We start from the raw sequence: 23,324 nt of genomic DNA, 5'->3' as shown, positions 1-23,324 counted from the left end.
ATTCCTTTCATGTCATTGCATCCCCTCATGAGCCAAGATCACATGTATATTGAAAAATACCCAGAGAAACAACAGGAGTGACTTTTATTTTCATAATAACTTTATCATATATCCATTCTGCCATGCAGAAATAATTATGGTTTTTGGTCTCATAAAATGTTTGAATGACATTTGATATAAATAATTCAGAGAAACTCTTAAGGAATAGACTTCATCCTGCTTTTGTTCTTGAGGAACACGGAGGTAACCTAACATAGGTTAATAAACAGTTCTAATGTGTTTGTTATAAAGCCATTCTTTAATAGCACTTTATGTAAGTAACACTCAAGCATGGCAACATAATAGCCCTGAGAAATATACAATTCAAACTATGTGGGAAGTATTATTTTATGAGGTAGACAAATAGACTAGTCACTATAGTGAGGATGGCATTTTCTTGTCTTGAAGCTAGTTTTTCCAATTCTCAATACCTATGCACTATGAAAGTAATATTGTTATGAAACCATAAACATTGAAATATATCTATCAGAAGCCCCTAAGGGAAAACAATTTATTGACAATGAAGTTCACGGAATGGCACATACACAGAATTTATGGCAATTGATTTTGATTTTACAGAAAGGCTTGTATTCTTGTGCGAAAGGTGACTGGATAAAATGATGGTGGGATAAACTCTTAAGGAAAAAATAAAAATTCAATCTTCCATAGGTTTGTCATCATGCATAAAATTCAATGAAATTCTCAATGCTTCTGGGTAAGTAAATATTTTCATTTTGTCTGATTATTTCCTTGTTTAGATTTAAGGTTTTTACAGACTTTACTATGCTGTAAAACAAAGCTGCAATGTCTCCCTTGACTTTGGCTGCAAGAATAGACACAGGAAACGATTATCTTTTTCTTAAAATCTTTTCCCCTTAGGTAGGAGGCATAAAGCCTCAAAAACACACTAGAATGATAAGAAATATATTAAAATTATTTTAAACTGAAGTTAAGATGAAATATAAGCAAGGGAGATACTGAAAAATAATGAGGCAATTAGGGAATAGTGCCAAATCATCAGGTTGGAAGATTCGTTGAGATAACTTGTAATATATTTTTTTTGTTCACGCTTTCTCAGCTCACATTATTAGAGTTAAAGTCCAGAAATAGAAGAAATCTCTAATACTTCTGCTTTCAAATGCATTAGCAGAATTATGAATTAACTTGTTTCTTCCTTCTCCTCAATTACATAAAGGCTGATTTTACCTGGTAAGGTGTTAAGTGATCCACTGACTGCAGGCTCCCCAACCTGGGTCACTGGTGTTTAACTTGACAAAGAACACAACGGAAAGATTCCTTCCTGTTCTAGCAGGATGTCACTTTCTAAATAAGGAAAATATTAAGACATTTATTGAATAGTTATTATATCATATGTTCTGTTCTAATACTCTACTGGTATGAACTTGGACAGACAACTAAGGCAAAGAGAAATTTAATAATTTTTCCAAGACAGTAAGCTTGGATTCACATCCAGGTAGTCTGGCTCCAAAGCCCAACCACTCCTAAACTATACTCCCCGCCACCCTGCACAGCCACTGTTAGATACAACGCAGTCTGAATAGCTATTGATGGATGTGAATGGATGTATTGTGCATCTTAAAGAGAAAACAAATATGAATTTGCTTGCATATATGTAAAATATCACAGAAATACACATAGAGATTGACAATATAGGATGTTACTGGGGTTGTGACTTGAATAAATGAGGGATAATGGTATAAGGAGAGTTTTCCATGTATATTCTTCCAGAAGTTTTGAATTTAGAAATATCTAGATGCATTATTTTTACAAAAATTGATAAATAAACAAATACAACTTAAGAAGAAAAAAACTATAAGTTTAAGTAGATTCTATCATGTCAACAAGCAATTATATATCTAAAATTAAAAAGAAAAGTTGAAGACATTCTTTGGGAATTCAACATGTTTTATTTTGCCAGGCAAATGATTTCTTCGATATCCAATTAAATATTAATGTACTAACTACATTTAGTTTATTTTCTCACAGAGTGAACATTCACCGTAATGACAGCTTCATCGTGCTAAAATCTATCCACAAACCTACTCTTTGAAAGAAAAGTGCATTCCTAGGAAATTTTATGTACAATACAAATGGAAAACATATTAAGTCATTGAAATGTCAAACTACACAAAATAAAACTAATTAACCACCAATAGTATACGTTGACATTATCTTGGAGAAAGAAAATTTTCTTTACATTTGGCAGTTGTTGAAGAAGAATTTCTATAATTTTAAAACAAAAGCAATAAAAGTATATACAATTGAATAATGTTCAAAGGAGAAGGTATTAAATAGCACAAATAATATTACAAAACTAAACACCCTTATTGTCTATCAGTTTGTGTTTACATTAAGCAAGGGGACCTCTGTAGTTTATCCTATCCTTTGACTCTAAAACAATTTTACTTTAAACTCTGTACATAGAATAGACTGGCCTTAAACACTGAAGATGGTGTTGGCCTTCCATCGACACACGATTCTATTTCTGCACATAGCAGGCAAAATATTTGTATAATAAACTGCTTTAGAGAATACTTAGGAATCATACACATTTGGAAGAATAGCTTTTACTTATTAGCTTATTTTTGAATGAACATTAGTTATGTTGTATATTTTAACTGCTGTGTTTGCTCCCACTGAGGCCTCCTCTTATAATATCATAATTTACCACCACTTAAATAATAAATCATATTTTTAGATTCTGATCAATGATTACATTCATTTTGACAATGATTTTAGTTCTTGAAGCTTTTATGCCGTGGTGCTTAAAAAGGTAATAAGTCTACCTTACCTTCTTTGTGGACTATTAACTACAAATAAAATTTTGTACTAGATTTTGAATAGGTCTGTGATGCAATTTCTATTTGCACCTGGAAACATGAAAATTTCTTCAAAAGTAAAATAAATGAAAAGGCAAATTTGTGTTTTTAAAGGAAATATAACGGTATATAGAAATTTTTCGTATTTCTCCCATCTAATTGCTATTTGGAATAAAAGGTTCAATAATAATTTTTTTCTAATGAAATGATCCAAACATACAATTAGAAGAAAACTATTTTATTCATTACAAAATTTACCACATTTGTATTTATATACCAGGGAACAGAATGCACCAGCATTCTTTTAAGTGTATCTATTTTTGTTCGTATTCGAATTTTTTTCATTTTGCCACAAAATGAGCACCTCTCTAGCACACACTAAAGATCATTTTAAAAAATGAATTAGTGACTTAAAAATCATATGATATCTGGGTTGGTAAACCAAAAAAATGTAAGAGTTTATTACTGAAATTAATCACTGATGGTAAAAACTAGTCACATTTTTATAAACAGCTTTTAATAGCATTACATTTCTTACTTTATTTTTCTCCATTTTGATAGTTTCACCTCTCATATACAAATTTGATATTTCATTTTTTCTTCTTATATTGTTTACTTTGCCACACAGACTACAAAATTAGAACAAATACAGTAATTAAACAGTGTAAGATTATATTCTCTGAGTCTATAATAACTTAAATAACTTCCCAAAAAGTGCTTTTGTTTGGAAGATGATAGTGTAAGAATATAAACTTGAAAGCTTCACTGACATTACTCTAATCAGAGATGTTTATGGTGAGGGTCATTCATTTTATTTTCCTAAAACAAGGAAACAAAGATCAGTTACAAATATCAGCAACTGACCATTTTTACAATTAAAAAGACACATTAATATATTTCATTGGAAGCATATAAACTGTTCATTTTTCTGTATGAATTACTCATGTTTTATACAACTTTTAGATGCCCTCTTCCTTGACTTGTATCTCTTCTAGATTTCTTTTGACAGCTATTCTATCACATGTATTTATACAACTTTTACAATGTAAAAGTTGTGAACTTGGCATTTGTTTCCATCTATAAAATCACTGACAATTCCAAATCTAAACCCCTAAAGCAAGGAAGGAAGATCATGGGGTTATGGCCCTCATTCAGTTAAGGGATGTAAGAATTTTAGTTTTATAGCCGTCATATTGATTTTGAAGGAAAAGTAAATAAAGATATAAATAAAATCTGGGTTAAGTTAAATATTTATATGCACCATGAGGACCATGACATGTCTAGTGCTAGTCAATATCATACAAGAAAATGCATGCTCATCTCAGTTCATGTAATATTCACTTTAGGAGTGAGTAACACCTTTCTCAGGAATTTCCCATGGGTAAAGCACAAGGTTCTTTGCTCAAAATTTGATCGTTGAAGACAGACCATTCTTTACTGGAAGCATAAGCCCTAAGTAAGAGAACATTATGACTCTGGCAACTGATTCCTCCTGTTTCTACTTTTCCGGCTATTGATGAGAGCTTTTAACTTGCCATAGTCCCCTCTTATCTTCTGGGATTCTTCTTGTTGATGTTGCTGCCGAGTGTCTTTGCAGTACTGATTAATCATCTGCATTTCTGAGTGGCTGAATGCCCCCATGATGTCCTTTGGGTGGAAGGGTAAAGCCCTCACAGAGCTGGCCCAGGTCCATGGGGACCATTTGTCTGTCACAACAGCCACCATTTCGGAATCTAAAACTTTAAAGTTGATCTTGGCTATGGTCTGCTTGAAGCTGTTCTCTGTTGCAATGCAGTGATACAGTCCTTGGTCAGAATCTTGAACGGACCGGATTAGAAGTCCTTGTGAAGTGGCTATGATTCGTTCGTTCAGCTTGACCTAAAAGAGAGACTCATCAAAGATCCCGAACCCAACTCTGTGTCTTCTAAAAAGATATGAGCAACATATACAGAGTATCTCTGGACTTTCAAATTTGGCGAAAGCATCAAGTACTGATTAGCTTCCTTCTTAGTGAACACAAACTTTTGGTCAGTTCCATAGCCTGTTTTGCACAGGAGATCTTGTTTCAAGAGCACTGAATCTATTAAAGAGAGGGTGAAGTTATCACCCATATTGCCAAAAATAGCTTAAAGTTCATTCCCTTTGGACAGAAGTAGTTTCTGCACATATAAGCACAGAGTTTTGGTTGCATTTGGAATGTGAATCACAGTCAACATATATAAGTAAAATTCATAGAATAATTTAAAATATCTCTTCTGCCCTGGAGTTCTTGCCTTTAATTGCAACAAAAATACTCTTAGTAAAATCATGAATGCAGTTAAATGGTTGAATTTTGCCATTTTTCAATGATGAATGTTCTGCTAACTAAAAATGGAAACAATTCATTACTAAGTAGTAAGACAACTTGAAAAAAATTATATAAGCAGAGGCAGAGTTTTGAACACTATTAAGGACTTTTTCCAATTATCCCAAACTAAAGAATGACTAAAAATAAGCTGAAATGCCATCATCTTCTAAGTCTTCTAAGTGGTTTTACTTTCCAAAGAAAGGTAATAAGAAGCTATGAGGTTAATATTTAATTACTTTACAGGCTTATCCTGGAAAAACTCTCATATGCTGGATATTAGTTAAATGCATGAAATCCATCTTTCTTAAAGTGCCAGTTATAGTATTGTCAATGAACAGACTAAAAACCTAAGTGGTAACATGGGTACTCTGGAATCTTTCACTGAAGGGGGAGAAAATTGACCCAAATCAAAATAAAGGAATGTATGTAAAATGTTTTTGTGAATGGTAAATTTCTGTGTAAATATGTATCTAATTATTAATGAAATAAAAATCAAAGAAAGATTGTTTTAGATAAAAAGTAACCCCCTCCACAAAAGCACAAAAAGGCAAACTATAGTATTGAAATACAGATAATAGAACAGATCTAGAAAAGGGAGATCAGGAAGAAGGACTGAAATACTAAAGCAAAGTTCTGATGTTAATTTAATTTTTAAAGTTTAAATGTGTCTCCACAGTAGCTTCAATCACGTAGAAATGCGTTCAGAAACAAAAGGAAAGAAAACATTTTCTATGTGTTCAAAATTAGGAAAAATTTTGGAGGCCAATTTTATAAATCCATATAACATGGATTTGATGCAGAAATTTCATTTCTAGGAATTTGTACAGAAGATATACTCAAAAGTGTGCAAATGTTCATTTACATGATGTTTTTGATAAGAAGAAAAACAATAACCTTAAGCAGTAGATAGTTTTAAAAAAAGATATAGTCCTATAGTGGAACACTATGTAGCCAAGAAAAATGAGTTAGCACCATATGTACTGATATTAAAGTGTGTGTGTGTACATCAGGGAGAGAAAGAGACAAAGAGAGAAAGAAAAACAAAAATAGGAAAATTATGGGGAATATTTGGAGGAATACATTATGATTGAATATATAATTCTTAGTAGCTTCATACTCTAGGAAGTATGAATAAATATTGAAGTGGAGGTGAGGAAATCTTTTAGTTTTCACTTTATTGCTATTCAGTATGAATTATTTACATTTTTGTCCTGAGCTTTTACCATTTGTCTTACATTATTTTAAAAAGTTCAATATTTACATATCATTAACATGACAAATAAACATGTGTTTGCCTAAACTAATAAGGATGAATTAGGATAAATTTAGTAAGATAGTAATAATTTGTTCAACTAAATTAATGAGTGGAATTGTGCTCTGCAAATTCTGGATAAAATAGATTTGCATAATTATATTATAGTTAATTTTTTCATAGTCTTATAGGATTCTTATATTTTTGAGATTAGAAGAAAAAGCAAGATAGTAATAATTGAGTCTACATTCTTGAGCATTCTGAAATAAAACGTCAGAAATACCACAAAAGAGATTCAGTCATTAAATAGATAACTCATTCCATTTTTAATTGCATTTATTAATTTTTGTGGCATGTATTCAAGCTTGCATGTACTCATTTTCTTTAATTTAAGTAACAGAAATTTTATTCATTTATTGTATGTTATTGTATTTAACTTTTTACTGAATTAAAGAAAGACATTTTATTCATGTTAGGTAATCCCTGTTTGAATTTCAGGTTTCCAATTCACTTATGAACACACAGAACTTCTCAGGAAGGACTATTCATGACCGTGTGCCATGCTCTGGCCTAAGAACTTTATTTCTGTATGATAATCATCATCACACAGTATGACTTCTACTCCAGGTTACTTCGTAAGGCAATTCGTATTACCATTTACATCCATTCGAAAGAATTTAAAATTAATTAGACTATAGAAATTTCAAGGTCTTTTTGATGACAGACTTTTGTGGCAAAGAAAAGAGATCTCAAATAAACAATAATTTTTATTAATAAAAATATTTTAAAAGATTTGTTTAGTATCAGAATTCTGGGGCAAGAAGGAGCCCCGAAGTTCATCTAGCTCCTCTCTCCTCCAGATGGTTAAATCTTTTATGCAAGTGGTCATGAGGCTATGGTTTACTATTCCAGGGACAGGGGACACACAATTTCCTAAACAGCTCATACTGTCTTTGGACAGGCAGGTCTGAGTTGTAAAGTATTTTCTCACACGGAGCCAGCATGTATTTCAGTAACGTTGATGAAGGTGTCTGTGTTCTACAGCTTGGGATTGTATTCATTCTAAATATCTTCAATTAACTTAATACTTAGTACCCAAACTGCCCACAACAGAAGGATACGCCCAAATGCAGAAGGCTCCATTTCCCCCCTTTGCTTCATCAGATTTTACGACACTGCTAATAGCATTACATTTTAGACTACCCTAAGGCCTTATATACACGCATATATTTTTCTTCTTCTTCCTTTCATTTGTCACTACAACATGACATCAACATTATGGAGCTCATTATTTATAATATTTTACCCTAAGCCGTTTTACAACGCTTCTCTTTTAAAACAGCTCTTTCTGATCAGTGAAAGGTTAATGTCAGTGTCCTTTTCTTTGCAAAACTGTTTTTCCATATCACTAAATAAAGGCAATGGTCCCATAAACAATGATTCCATATATTACCTAACCAAAACCCTAGAGTCATGGATAATAAAGCAAGGGAAACAGATTACCACATGGCAGAAAAATGCTCCTTACCATAAAAGTTACAGTTTAGTATAATTTCTTGCTGAGGAAAAATTGAACTTTTTTTAAAGCCCCCTTTTATCTTGTGAATCACACAAAGGTGCTGCTGTGTGAGAACTTGGCTTCTGGTTTTGCACACATCTTGTTTCTTTTACGCATGCTTCCTCATATCAATACCCCCGTCTTGAGTGCCCAAGCTCTTGTTTCAATCACCGTGTTACAGAGGTGAACAGGCAGCAAGGATTTCTAATTAATTCATCAACTCTACAGACAAAGGATTTTAAAGAAAGTGGCGCTTGTCATCCCACAGACATAAAAGGATGTTCATATGCCTTTTCTTTCTCGTTTGCTCTGAACCTCACTGAGGGATGGTGATCGAATGTCTTTCCAAAGCCCTGATTGATTGCTGTTGGGGTGTGTTACTCACCTCTTTCCTCCTGTCTTTGTCTTTCTGTAACAGCCACTTGATAGATGCCTGTGGAGACTTCGGGGCACACTCAAGGAAAGTGGTGTTATTTTTTACTCCATACTGAACAATTTCAGCTGCATTTCTATATGCTGAAAAGCAAAAATGAGAGAGAAGAGAATTTAGAACATATTCTCCTATATGAATGTTTATTGCTCTATAAAATTGTCATCACCTACAGAAGCCTCCAAAGGGCAGTCTTTAATCATTTAACAGGACAACTGTTATACATTGTTTACCTGTTGTGTTTAACCGAAAGGGAAGGAGAGAAAGACATAAGGGAATCAATGGTTATTCAAGAAGTACTCTATATCAAGGAATGTCCTTAATATCACTTTGAACATTTAATTATTACAATATCCTTACAAATTAGGTGTTTTCAGCTTTTCAGAGTTGGGCAAACCGATGCTGTGAATTATTAGGAAACATATCCTACTTGAAAAGTTAGTAAGTGCCAGGCATTCTTAAAGCCAGTTTCATCCATATTCAATGGAGTATAGATGGAATTCAGAAGCATCAGGAAAAGTCAGAGAGCCAAGTGTGGCTGCTATGGGAAGTGGTAGTTGAGAACACAATCTTTGGAATCAGAGGTTGGAGGTAAAATTCTGACTTCACCAAGACTGACTGTGTAACCTTTGGCAACTTACTTGACCCTTCTGTGTCTCAGTTTTACTTGGCTCTAAAACATGGTTTATGTTTTCTTTTTTTTTTTTTTAAAGATTTTATTTATTTATCTGACAGAGATAGAGACAGCCAGCGAGAGGGGGAACACAAGCAGGGGGAGTGGGAGAGGAAGAAGCAGGCTCATAGTGGAGGAGCCTGATGTGGGGCTCGATCCCATAACGCCGGGATCACGCCCTGAGCCGAAGGCAGACGCTTAACCGCTGTGCCACCCAGGCGCCCCTGGTTTATGTTTTCATACAGGTTCTGTACTGAATTTCTTAATTCAGGAAGACCATGTAGTATAAACATGGGTAGCTTGGACTTGAACATCATCTTCATTCATAAAATGGGGATAAGAATAGACCTTACTTTAGTAGTTTATTGAGCAGTAAGTGTGATAATCCACAAAAAAAAGCACTTAACTCAGGTTCTGACACAAAGCCAACATCCATGTGTGTTCATCACTACCCCCACTGACAGTTCCACCACTATAACTACTACTATTAGTAGAACTGGCACATATATTTATAAATATAAATAGAGAAATGGTAACCTGGATTTATTCCCTCAATTAGATGTATGAAACCACTAAACAAAACGCATCACAATTTTCTCCTTACAGTTTGTGTAGTTAGTAATAAGAATGTCAGTCTTCACTAAAGAAAGGCCCAGACTCAAAAATATTAGCAATAGGAGTCTTGGTGTTAATTGTTAGCAACAGTGGGTCTATAGAACTTTCATGAGCCAAGACAGCTCTGCATGAAGAGATTTCACTGGTGTTCAGGTGGAGGGAAGAAGGTTAGTGGGGAAAGTATAATAACATGGGATCTTCATGTCAGGATGGGAACAAATGGGTTAGATTGATCATAAGACATAGGCAGGATTTTAAGAAGTATTGGAATGGTTATAAGTTGTAAAACTAAGGCACTGGTACGCCCATGTTCAGAGCAGGATAATTTATAATAGCTCAAAGTGGAAGCAATCCAAGTGTCTAGTGATAGATGAATGAATAAACAAAATGTGATATATAAGTATAACAGAATACTTTTCCATTTTCAACAGAAAAGAAATCCTGACACATGTTACAACATGAATGAACCCTGAAGAAAAAGTGAAATAAGCAGTTACAAAAGGATAATATTGTGTGATTCTACTTATAAGAGGTATTGAGAATAGTCAAATTGATAAAGATGGAAAGTAGAATGGTGGTTTCCAGAAGCTGGTGAAGAGGGAGCTCGTATTTAATGTACATAGAGTTTCACTTGGGAAAGATGAAAAAGTTCTAGAGATGGATGTGGTCCTGGTCGCACAACAATGTGAATGTATTTAATGCCACAGAACTGTACATTTTAAAATGGTTAAAATGGTAAATTTTTAAAAAATTTTTAAATTTTCATTGAAATTTTTAAATTTTTAAAAAAGCAAATTTTTTTTCCTAAGAAGAAGATAATAGCTTTGTTGCTTCAGGGAAAAAAAAATAATAGCTAGGAAAATCTATAACTGACATCTATGTGAAAGACCTAGCCAACTAACATACCCAAGGTACCTGTGTTCACGGACATTTGTTTTTTCTACTATACATACAAATAACGTTTAATTTTTAATTTCCATATGAACACCAACAATCTTCATAATCTTTCGTTAAAATAGAAGATGTGAATTATAACAAGGTTTCCTTCCCTGAAATGTGACATGGAGCACTGCAACTCTTTACCGAGTTTGACCCTTGCTCAGTTTTAATACCTTTTAGATTAAATCCTCTGCACTGAGTCAATGGATTTCCATGTCTCACGTCTTGTCTTCGGCTCCTCCTGTAAGTGCAGAGACATACATAAAACTGACTTAGAATTAACATTGCCAATTACACCATATTTACGAGATTGCATTTTTAGTTTCACAGTCTTTTAATTACCTAAGCTTTCATAAGGAAAAGAGGTCTGATTATCTGACACAGCTAGCTGACATTTATTATTCAACACTTCCATGATAGGATGGGTTCTTAACCTTGTTTTCATTCTGAATTAACTCCGTCCCTCCCTATCTACTACTGGTGATAGAATGGCTATGAAATCCTTAATATGTGCATTTCCTGGGCAAATGCTAGATTCCAAATTAATAGTGTAAATTTTAGTTTAGAGACATTCATCAAACATTCTGTAAGATGAAAACCTCTAGAGTATGAACTCACTAGCACCTTCTTTCTTATAATTTTGTTAAGTAAACATAGCTTTCTTACAAAAGTCAACATTTTCTAACACTTTCCTGATATATTAAAACTTTTCTGAAACAGGTGATAGACAGAACATGGACATTTAATATAAAGTTAAGCAAAATTGTTCATTTACTAGAATAAGAATTTTCCTTCAACTTTTTACTTTGAAAAATGTCAAGCCTACAGAGAGTGGATATATGAGTACAATAAACACTGGTATGCTTAGATACATGAATTGTTATATTTAATCACATTTATTTTTTCTCTCACATGTAAGTATTATGTTGTATATATAGTTTATGCACATATATGAAAATCTTTAGAAAATAAGTTGCAGACATGTAATGCTTCATTCTTCAATACTTCAGCATGAATCTTCTAATTTCCCTACATAACAACAGTATCATTATCATACTAAATATATGAATATTTATTCAACAATATCACACAATACACATTTTATATTAAAATTTCCTTAATTGTCTCCAAAATATCCCTTATGGATTTTTTGAAGTTATTCAGGATCCACAGTTCACTCACTGCATTTTAGTTGTTACGTATCTCAACTGAAGTATTTCAAAATTTACTTACATTCTTTATAAGCCAGCCATTATTTAAATCGATGTTTTAAGTTATTTGGATACTAATTAATTTACTGAGTCGTAGATTCAAAAAATATATATATTAGTTTCTATTGTATCACATAGTGAAACAAATCAAAATAGAGCAACTGAAATTCTCTTAGCAATAAATCACGGATATGAAGAGAGAAAAAGTGGGGCACGTGGGTGGCTCAGTTGGTTGAGGGTCTGACTCTTGGTTTCGGCTCAGGTCACGATCTCCCAGAGGTAGGATCAATCGTGTGGCGGGATCCACGCACCGAGCAGAGTCTGCCTCAGATTCTCTCGCCCTCTGCCCCTCCCCCCACTTGTGCATGCTCTCTTTCTCTCTCTAAATAATAAAAGAAGAGAGAGAGAGAAGGAAAAGATCCTCTCTTTAAATATTGGGAATACAGGGATACATTGATTGTTTACTATCAAGGCTGTGAAGAATATATAAATGAGCATATTACTTAATTGGGTTAGCTGTTAAGTCACAACATTTTTACCCTTAAAGATAAATTAAAATAGTAAGAAGAGCAGAAATATTAAAATCTCCCAGGGATTATCAAATTTACAAAGTGAAACTAATCTCAGAGTCATCAACAGTGAAAAAAATCATTTTAAGGTTACAGCAAATAGTAGTTTGTATGTTCAATTGATCACATACATCTATTTATGGAAATATAGGTATAAAATTTGTGTCATTTATGTATTCTTTTCCCAAAAAAGTCACATGATCCTAATTTTATATATATATGTAAAATATATAGATATTTTAAAGATTTTATTTATTTATTTGAGAGAGAGAGAGAGAAAGAGCACGAGTGGGGGGCATGAAAAGGGAGAAGCAGACTCCCCACTGAGCGAGGAGCCTAATGCGTGGCTTGATACCAGGACCCCGGGATCATGACCTGAGCTGAAGGCGGACGCTTAGCTGACTGAGACACCCAAGCACCCCTCAATTTTATATTTCTAATACAACAATACACACACAAACTAGTGGAAGTCACTCTTGTCTCAGGAAATACAATTAATGCTGTACTCTAGAATAGCTCCTATTTCAGGTTTTTACTACATTGTGTTTGCTATATTTCCAAGCCACAGCATTATTTACTACCAATCAACTAATGAGTGCACTATATTATATGAGCACCATGTGAGAGTTCTTATGGCTGAACTAGTCATTTTCAGCCATCTAGAGAAGCACTATCACTCACAATGGTTAAATTGATTGTCCTGTGACCAGCACTATATTACGGTTTGCATAGCTGGGCAACCTGAATTTACAGGATCACATAGCTTCCAGACATCCTGTACAGAAAAACAGTATTATGGCTTGGCCTAAATGATGAGATCAACAAGAGAGCTGAGATTTTTTGTATTTGTAGATTCCCTTTAGGATAGTCATACAGCATTGTGAAAGCTGGTGGGTAGAGTAATACTATATTTGCATGTAGGATTTGGGATTTGAGCTCAAGTTACCAATGTTTTCTTCCTTATAGTATAATCCTTCAGATAAACAGTGAAATCATTTTTGTTCTTGTATATAAAACAGATATTTACTTGAAGATTGAACTGATTATCTTGTCTTAGAATAAAATTCCTAACTGCATGTCTGAATCCTGAATAAATAACATTTGAGATTAAATTGCAGTATTTGGTACAAATGCACAAATATTTAAGATCCTTGAGAATGAAAAGGAAAATTGTTTGTATTATTTGCCATAAGCAAACTTTAAAAAAAAAGCAACTACTGAGCCAATGATATTTAACAACTTTATTGTATCAGAGTATAAACTCCATTGGTTTCCAAGTATCACTAATTCTTATTCCATACAAAGGACATGTTTTTGGTTTTCATTCTTATGAATTCCTCCACATAATCTTTGTGTTCCAGATAGATAGACAGTACAATCAAAATAAAATAGTTAACACTACTAAATAAAATTAGTATGGAAAATACAAGTGATCGTTTTTATTATTATTTTTTAATTACTTAAAAATATTATATATGAGAATTTAGGAAATAGTTAATTCAGCAAACATGTTTTGCATTCACTATATATTTAAGTTTTAAAATAATTTGGAGAACTTAAATAGTATAGATATTGGTAATGAAACTTTCAATGTGCTAGCCAAAGATGGGTGTGAGTAGGCCAAGGAATAAGACAGATGATAGATAGATAGATAGATAGATGATAGATAGATAGACAGATAGATAGATAGATGATAGACGGAGATTTTTCAGCTTTTTATGATAGAATTAAGACACTGATAGAGATTCAGATAGCTCTTTAAATGATTACTACCTCCTCCTTAAACACATACTACGTTTTTTCCCCTGCTTATTCTTTTTTTTAAATTGAGAAATAATTGACATATAACATTATACTAGTTTCAGGTGTGCATCCAATCATTATGTTGTAATATATATATATATATGATTGATATATATATAGTGAAATGACCACAACTAGATAACATCTGTTCCCATACATAGTCACAACATTTTTTTTCTGGTGATGAGTACTTTTAAGATCTACTCTATTATCAACTTTCAAATAAGCAATACAGTATTATTAACTATAGTCACCATGCTGTACATTACATCCCCATGACTTAATTATTTTATAACTGGAAGTTTGTGTCTTTTGACTCCCTTTGTTCACTTCTCCCACCCATACCCTACCTCTGGCAACTACTAATCTGTTCTCTATCTCCATGAGCTTGGTTTGTTGTTATTTTTTAAATTCCACATATAAGTGAGATCATACAGTTTATGTCTTTCTCTGATTTATTTCACTTAGCATATGCCCTCAGGGTCCATCCATTTCACAAATGGCAAGATTACATTCTGTTTTATGGATAAGTAGTATTCCATTAGGGGATGTGTGTGTGTGTGTGTGTGTGTGTGTGTGTGTGTGTGTTTATCTTTACTCATTCATCTGTTGAAGGACACTTAGGTTGTTTCCATGTCTTAACTATTGAAAATAATGCTGCAATGAACATGGGGGTGCATGTATCTTTTCAAATTAGTGTTTTTGTTTTCTTCAGATAAATACCCAGAAGTGGAATTGCTGGATCACATGGTAGTTCTATATTTAATTTTTTGAGGAACCTCCATACTGTTTTTCATAGTGGCTGCACCAATTTACATTCCCACCAAAACTTTTTCCACATCATCTCCAACATTTGTTTATTGTCTTTTTGATATTAGCCATTCTGAAGGGTGTGAGGTGATATTTTGTTGTGGTTTTCATTTGCATTTCCCTGATGATTAGTGACATTGAGCACCTTTTCATGACATGCTGGCAATCTGTATGTCTTTCTCGGAAAAATGCCTATTCAGATCTGCCCACTTTTTAATCAGATTGCTTGTTTTTTTGCTACTCAGTTGTATGAGTTCTTTTTATATTTGGATATTAACCCCTTATCAGGTCTATGGTTTGCAAATATTTTCTCCCATTCAGCAGGTTGCCTTTTCATTTGGTTGATGATATCCTTTGCTGTGTGGAAGCTTTTTAGTTTGATATAATCCCACTTGGTTATTTTCTCTTTTGTTGTCTTTGCTTTGGAGTCATAGCTAAAAACTCATCATCAAGACCTACATCAAGGAGCTTAATGCCTGTTTTTTTCTGGGAGTTTTATGGTTTCAGGTCTTGCATTCAAGTCTTTAAACCATTTTGAGTTAAGTTTTGTCTATAATGTAAGATAGTAGTCTAGTTTCATTCTTTTGCATGTGGCTGTTCAGTTTTCCCAAAACCATTTACTGAGGAGAGTGTCTTTCCCCGTTGTATATTCTTGCCTTTTTTGTTGTAAATTAATTAACCATATATGTATGGATTTATTTCTGGGCTCTCTAATCTGCTCTATAGGACCTATGTGTCTGTTTTTATGACAATAGCACACAGTTCTGATTATTATAGCTTTGTAATATAGTTGGAAATCAAGTCCATCATGCCTACAGCTTTGTTCTTCCTCAATATTACTTTGATTTTTGTTTTGTTTTGTTTATTTATTTATTTATTTATTTATTTATTTATTTGACAGAGAGAGCATGCACGAGAGCAAGTGTACAAGCAGGGGAAGTGGCAGACAGAGGGAGAGGGAGAAGCAGGTTCCCTGATGAGCACAGAGCCCAATGTGGGGCTCGATCTCAGGACCCTGGGATTATGACCTGAGCCAAAGGTAGACGTTTAACAGACTGAGCCACCCAGGTGCCCCCTCAATATTACTTTGGATATTTGGGGTCTTTCATGATTCCATACAAATTTTAGGATTGTTCTAATCCAGTGAATAATGCCATTGGAATTATGATAGGGATTGTATTGAATCTGCTGATTGCTTTGGGTAGTACGGCTCTTTTAATGATATTCATTCTACCACTCCATGAATGTGAATTATACTTCCATTTATTTGTGTCTTCAATTTCTTTCATCAATGTCTTGTAGTTTCAGTGTACAGGTCTTTCACCTCCTTGGTTAAGTTTATTCCTAAGCATTTTATTCTTTTGTTGCAATTGTAAATGGGATTGTTTTCTTAAATCCTCTTTCTGATAGCTCATTAGTCATGTATAGAAATGCAACAGATTTTTGTGTGTTTGTTTTGTACCCTGCAACTTTACTGAATTCATTCATTAATTCTAACAGGAAACCTATGACACTTGGTTTCATACCAGGCATGATATTGTTAGCATTAAAAAATTGCAAGATAGTTTCAGCTCATTGTTGATTGTAAGGACATGATTAAGATCATGATTTGTGGCATTAGGATGACAATGTGGAATCTACCTTTAAATATGCATCTTAGAAAGGATTACTGGGGTTGTAATTACAGGGAAAATATGAGAACAAATGAGTCAACTCATATTTTAGCAGAAATGTCTAAAATGTAAAAAAAATTCTCAAATATGCAATCATAGTCTATATATAGTATGGAATTTCACTTGAGAAATATTCTTTGTTAAATGAAAAATGCTTGTTCACCAATGCCAAGGTCTGGAAGTTTTGCAGGGAAGGAATACTAATCCCCAACTCTTCCACATTATAGGAAAGGCTGATAAGCCTAAAGGAATATGGTAAGATTCACTTTGGGATCCTCATATCACCCTCTTTCTTAGAAAGTGTGGTGCTTCAGCTTCCTTTAGTAATAAATCTGTTTAATAGAAGATTGCATTCCAGGTGTTAGACACGACAATTTTTAGAACTCTCTCCCAAGAAAAATGTATTGCCTTACAAACAGTTATGATAATAATTTTTAAATATCACTGCTATTGTAATTGGGAGTGTAAAACAAGTACGCTTAAAATTTACCATCAGTGGCTACAAAAATCATTTATTTGAGATTATACTTGGAATTTGCTTTCCTCACACTTTGTGTTCAGGTTCAGATCTCCAGTCCAGTACAAATGGAAGATCTCAGGGTAATGAAGTCCAAAAATTCTATGTAGAAATCAAAAGAGGCTAGAGACTTCCTGCCTTAATCTTAAAATGACACAGAAGAACACGGGTCTTTGAACACAGATACTAAGGACTGACTACTGGTTTAAAGAATAGGAGTTCTCTTTACATTTCATGCCTTTAAAAACAAAAGACTTTCAAATTATCCATCCCAGGCCACACCTGTGTATTCCAAATTCATATTTCTAACTGTCAATCATAGAGGTGGGGGTGGCAAAGTGGTCTGATTCTGGATAGAGCTCAGAGAATGTGCTGGTGTATTACATGTAGGATGTTAGAGAAATAGAGGACTCCAAAATGAACCAAGTTCTCAGAACTGAGCATATGCAGATGTAATTTCCTGAGAAAGAGAAGACCAGGGGAGGAGCAGGTATGTGGAGGGAAAGAGGATGTTAAAAGTGCCTATGAGATATTCAAGGTCCTTTAAGGCCTATTTCTGTAACAGAGAATAAAGAAGCTCTAGAACACCATCACCCCAAAGATTTTACTTGAAAATCATTAGTGCTTATGGCTGGTTCTATTTGCTTTCTCCTGCTGACCCTGATTTGTTAGGTTTTGGCCCTGCCACCCATCATGACCCACATAAAGAAATAAACAGCTGTGATTTTGGCCGACCCGGCATATTCTTTGTTCTATCATAATGTCACTACTGGTGGTTCCTTCCAATGTGGTGCAAGTTGTTTTTGCTGAGTTTTTGCTGGGATAAACGGCATTCAGCCTCAGACTGCCTTACTCTCTCAATCCGACCAGCAATCATGCACTCCCCATTCTAAGAGGTAAGAGCATATCATCAAGGTTCTGAAAGCAATTCAGCATACCCATTTTGGAACAATGTTCCTGTTGCCTGAACTAGGACCAACATTTGATTATAGGAGAATTAAATAGCACAGGGAAACCCTAGGAAGGTGGGATTTAATGATCTACAGAAGCATATAAAAAATTAGGTAATATGAAAAACATTAAATGCTGCTTGAAACATTTGCTGGGTCACAGGGGGGAATTGTGTTGCTAGAGGAGCTTTAAGAAGAGAAATAAATTTTCCCAAAGTACTATATTCCCACGTACCTGTGAGAATCTCAAGTTATAAAGCATAGCCATTTACTTCATTCAATGACTATACATGATGCTAAACACAGCTACTACTTCTAGCACCATTTTAAAAGAACACAGCAATAGAATTTTTTCTAACGATATGGACCACTGTTCGATTGTCTGGTGACATCAGTTTTGATTTTCGGCTGAATGTTTGGTACTCACCGCTTCCCAGTTGGGTAGAACCTTGAGCATGAATGGCCATCCCAGGCACAGTAAGGGTCCCTTGCCAGGCAGCAGTCAGCACAGGCTGTACCATAGATGTGGCAGCGATGCAGAGACACTTGGGAAATCCCTTCATTGGAGCTCACATACAACTGTTGCTATTGGAGGAATGATTATGATTTATTTCAGACGTGGATGTTAAAAGAGGGCTTTTTTTTTTTTATAATATATGTCTACACACCCTGAGATTCATTTTAAAATAGACTAAAAACAAGAAGCAAAGCACAGAGGGTATAAAGCCAAAATAAATAGAATTTTCTTAGGTTAATATGCCTATAATATTACCACTTTACTGTAAAAAAAAAAAAAAAAGTTTAGAGCCCTATGTAGAATGGTCATACATTTGAGACATTGGGATTTATTGTTCTCTCAGATTTGTGCTAATATATTACAGATTTAAATTATGATGCTTGCTTTATTTTTTGAAAGCACAAAGCAGCTTTCTTTTTCTTCAAATCTGGCAACCCATCACCTTTAAATTTGAAAAAGTCAAGTCTTAAGTAAAAGGCATTTTTAAGTTTAGGGGAAAAAGTACACTGTTAGTATGAGCTAAAATTTAAAAAAAAATTTTCACATGCCCTTGAAAGAGACATATTACTCATTAGAGCAATTTTTAAATTACTTAGAAGAATATCAGTATTTATATTTAGGCATGTCTTAAACTTTCTGTATGATTCAGTGATCTTCAGCATCCTAAGTCATAAATAAAGATTTCACTTTCCTTAATTTGCAGGATGTCAAGAACTTCTTACAATACTGCTCCAATTCTTTTATCTGTACATAAATTAGTTTTCAGGAGTTGAAAAGGTAAGTTTCTAACTGACGCTTGCTTTCTAAAGAAGTGATACTGTATAATTCAAATTAGCAGAGAATCTCTAAGCTGGAACTCGAATATATTCACATGTGCACAGACATACAAACACATCTGTACATATTCACTTACATACAATTTAAAATTTAAATCAATAGGGGCACCATTGGTCCACCAGGTTCTGGAGGCAGGCTTCTGGAATTCAAATCCCAGCTCAACCGCAAATATGCTGTGTAACTTTTCTGAATCTCAGCTTCCTCTTTGGTAAAACTGGGATAATACAGTACCTATCCTACAGAGTTATTTTAAGAACTAAATGTAAGGGCTAACTCCACATGAAATACTTAGAATAGTTTCTGACTCCTAAGCACTCAATGAATGTTAAATAATGTAGTAGAATAAATTACCAGTTAACAAACTATCAACTTAAACATTGTCAATTCTAATTAATCATTTGAATCACATCTTAGTCTATTATCTAATAAAAAATTATTTTATTCAGATTAATTTTTCAGAAATTGGCTGAAAATGATTGATCCCCAGTTGTGACAAACTATGAGAAAACAACTACATATTTTGACAATAACTATTTCTCTAGGAACATTTCAAAAAAGTGTTTATTGAGTACATTAATAAATAATATAGTGAATGCATCAGCTATGTTAAATTAAGGAAACCACTTTATTTAAGGAAAGAATACAAGTAGTTTCATTCTAGAAATTATCTTTTTTTTAAATTAACCCAACTATTTTCTGCTGTATGGAATGCAAGAATAAATTAGAGAATAAAGTAGCATAAAATAGAAAACAAAATAATTTGAAGACTAGGGAAGGTACTAAATTCATATTTAAATGTACATAAAATATCATTGGCAATTTGTATTTCTTTCTTAGTGAAAAAAGAATGAGGTACACAGTTGTGCAAATGAGTTCCCCAAAACTCAAATAACTACTTTTCCTGAATCTAATGATTGAAAGATAATTTTTAATTATCTACAATATAAGATGTTGAAGACAGATTTAATACTCCTTTTTTCCTGTGTGTATATGTGTATTGCATATTGCAATTTAATGGAATGGATTGTGAACTATGAGTGTACCAGCTGAATTACAAGTTGAATCGTAACGTGTATTACTGTAATTGTACACTGGACTACTCTGCCACACAAATTGCTCTGTGTCCATTTTGAATTTCGCTCCGATACTCTCTCTTTTCATTAAACTACTGTAAACAAGGGGCTTCCCTGCTGACTTCAAAGACAATTCTGACTTGGGATCAGCTCCCTGGGACACTGGGGAAAATGACAAATGGTTTCTTGTTACTTGGGAAAATGTTTGTTATGCACCATACAAACATTTTTACAGATGATATCTTTAGCTCTATTGTACCCTATTTATTTTTCTTCATAAAATTGAGTCAAGTGAAAAGAGTACAGGACTGACTGTGGAATACTTCTTCATCTTCATCTGTAACAGACCAAATAAGGTAAAGAACACTAACATTATGTCATCAGTTGTGCTAACACTTAAAACCTTTATTCCATATTCCAAGAAAAATAAGTCTCAGGCTCTTTAAACAGCGGTTACCAAGGTCCTGCTTTATTTTAGGCAATTTATATAAATTAACTCGTTTGTGAGAAAAGCATTACCTTGTAGAGGCAGAAACTTCGGCCAGTGAAGTTTAATGACTTAACCATAATTTATGGACAAGTTGGGATTCAAATGCATGTCCATCCTGCTCTGAAGCCTACTCCATTTCTGACTATGATTCCACCCTTTAGAACTTTCTTCCAGAGAGAACACCTTAGAGGCTGGAGAGGTGTACGTGTTGCATAGGCAGAGACTGGGATAGGCTTTTCCTTTTTTGTGATCATTGTGTATTTGCATGCGTAGGCACAAATTAGAAGATGAAACATTTCTGATACTCATAGTCAAACATTTCTTCCCTCAAACCCGAATCCTTATATGGCTTAGATTTGAGACATTCAGATTTTTTTAATGACATGTACAAACTCTAAGAAATAGCACTTCCTTAGCAATAAGCATAAAAGAATGCATTGTACATTTTAAACATGTGATAGCAGCAGGAACTCGGAAGAGGACTGATTACTCATTCCAAGCCCCTGAGAATGTTTGTGATGCTATAGTAGCCCAAACATTATACCGAATTCTTCATTCAGAAGATTATTTCTATTTTGGTTGGCTTCACACACTGTAATATTTGAGAATATAGGATATACAAAATGTTGGAATATCTTGCTGTATATATTTATATGTTCTGCTCTCCTGGGCTTTTATACAAAACAGACCTATTTTGCTTTCCATTAACAGCTTTTAAATTATGCATCAAAATTAAAGATGATTTTGTGGTTACTGTAAATAATAATTATTTTTCTAACACTAAAATTAATTTTTCTAAAATTACAAAATACATTTTTCATAACAGTAAAATTTTTAATATATAAAGAAAATAAAAATGGGGTTGTTTTACCTTTTTGGATGAAATTTTCATCGTTGTTATAGGAGCACGATTCTGAAAAATTAAAAAAAATTGTTAGTTGTTCAAATAATCCTTTAAAAAGATTTGCATTAAAAATATTCTCATCTGTTAAAATTCAAGAAATCATCTTTTCTCTATATATGCACATATACTCAAAGTTTAGCAATACTTGTCCCTAAAGTACATTTCCTCTGTTGGGAGTAAGGTGTTATACAAATATATGCCTAAACTAAAAAAAAAAAAAAAAAAAGTAGCAACTATAACACATTATCAATTATAGTCATTAGAAAAACAAAGAAAATCTGAGAAATTTGGAAGAATTAAAAAAATTATATCTTGGAATACTGAATCCAATGAATAAAACTTAGGCTTGCATGGGTGTGGGTAAGATGCTGTGGTACCCCATGTTATTCTCCCACAACACAAGCACTCTGCATAAGAAGCTACCATGCACCTGACAAATGTTGCTTTGGAAAGATGTATTAGCCTGAATTATACTTATTAATTCTGTTGCAAACAAAGAAATACTGTTAGAAAATGTCCTCTTTTGATAAATGTGAATTAGGGAAAGCACCTAAGAATGTTCTGAAATAGTGATCCTATTTGAAAGTCACTTATCCATAAAATTTACTTCTTAAACATTATGAGCTCCTTTTAAAAGTTAGACTTGTGATAACCTGATAAATATCTGTGAAGTTTTATTTGAATAACTCAAATAAGAGCAAGCTCTCAAAACCAATGGTACTTACAATTATTTCTTGTTCTGGAAGTATGTGTTCTTACGTTTAAAAGAGAAAATGGTGATATTATCTAAACACTCAATCTAAACACTCAATTGCAACAGGCTGTGATCACTGCTTAGAAATACACATACACATACAAAAAATGTATTGCAATTTATATCCATCCAGGCAACTACCAATAGCTGTATCTCCAATTCAAATTAAGTTTGAGGAAGCTGGATGTATTTTCAGGAAATATTCTGAACAGAGGATTAAAAGAAGATATCATGGTTCTGCACTCTATAAAAACTGTGTCTGGTTTTTTAAAGTTTATCAGTGTGACACTTCGCTAAGGAATTTGTTTCAATTCAAATGCATTATTTCCTCACGTGCTAATCACAGTATATCATACACACCCAGTTATTTTTACCTCACCTCAGAAATATGACACAAACACCATGCTGAAGACAGTAAGTCACTGTAATTGGCAACTGTGTCTCTCAATTTAGCCATATCAATCACTGGCACACACGTCCACAAGAAAGCTCAAACTTTTTTAGTCTCTCTCTTGGGCTGATG

The 23,324-nt window shown here is 33.6% G+C and overlaps 1 protein-coding gene across 2 annotated transcripts in view; it reads right to left on the bottom strand.

Moving 5' to 3' along the window:
- Positions 1 to 951: 951 nt before the first annotated feature.
- Positions 952 to 23,324, bottom strand: part of SEMA3C (semaphorin 3C) — a 170,494-nt gene continuing 148,121 nt past the window's right edge. Inside the window, exons 14-18 of one of the 2 annotated variants that reach the window (XM_040644318.1) lie at positions 22,015 to 22,056; positions 18,654 to 18,811; positions 10,867 to 10,934; positions 8,422 to 8,552; positions 952 to 1,362 (exon numbers count right to left, since the gene is read on the bottom strand). In XM_040644318.1, coding sequence (XP_040500252.1) covers positions 1,345 to 1,362; positions 8,422 to 8,552; positions 10,867 to 10,934; positions 18,654 to 18,811; positions 22,015 to 22,056 — 417 coding nt within the window. In that variant the 3' untranslated portion in view covers positions 952 to 1,344. Of the gene's footprint in view, positions 1,363 to 1,953; positions 4,758 to 8,421; positions 8,553 to 10,866; positions 10,935 to 18,653; positions 18,812 to 22,014; positions 22,057 to 23,324 lie in introns of those variants that run through there. The other variant, XM_008686182.2, reaches the window with a different exon arrangement.

Source organism: Ursus maritimus, unplaced genomic scaffold (assembly GCF_017311325.1).
Source record: "Ursus maritimus isolate PB19 unplaced genomic scaffold, ASM1731132v1 scaffold_3, whole genome shotgun sequence".
NCBI classification, from domain to species: Eukaryota; Metazoa; Chordata; class Mammalia; order Carnivora; family Ursidae; genus Ursus; species Ursus maritimus.
The sequence above is the reverse complement of the archived record's forward strand: the minus strand, read 5'-3'. Positions and strand labels throughout refer to the sequence as shown.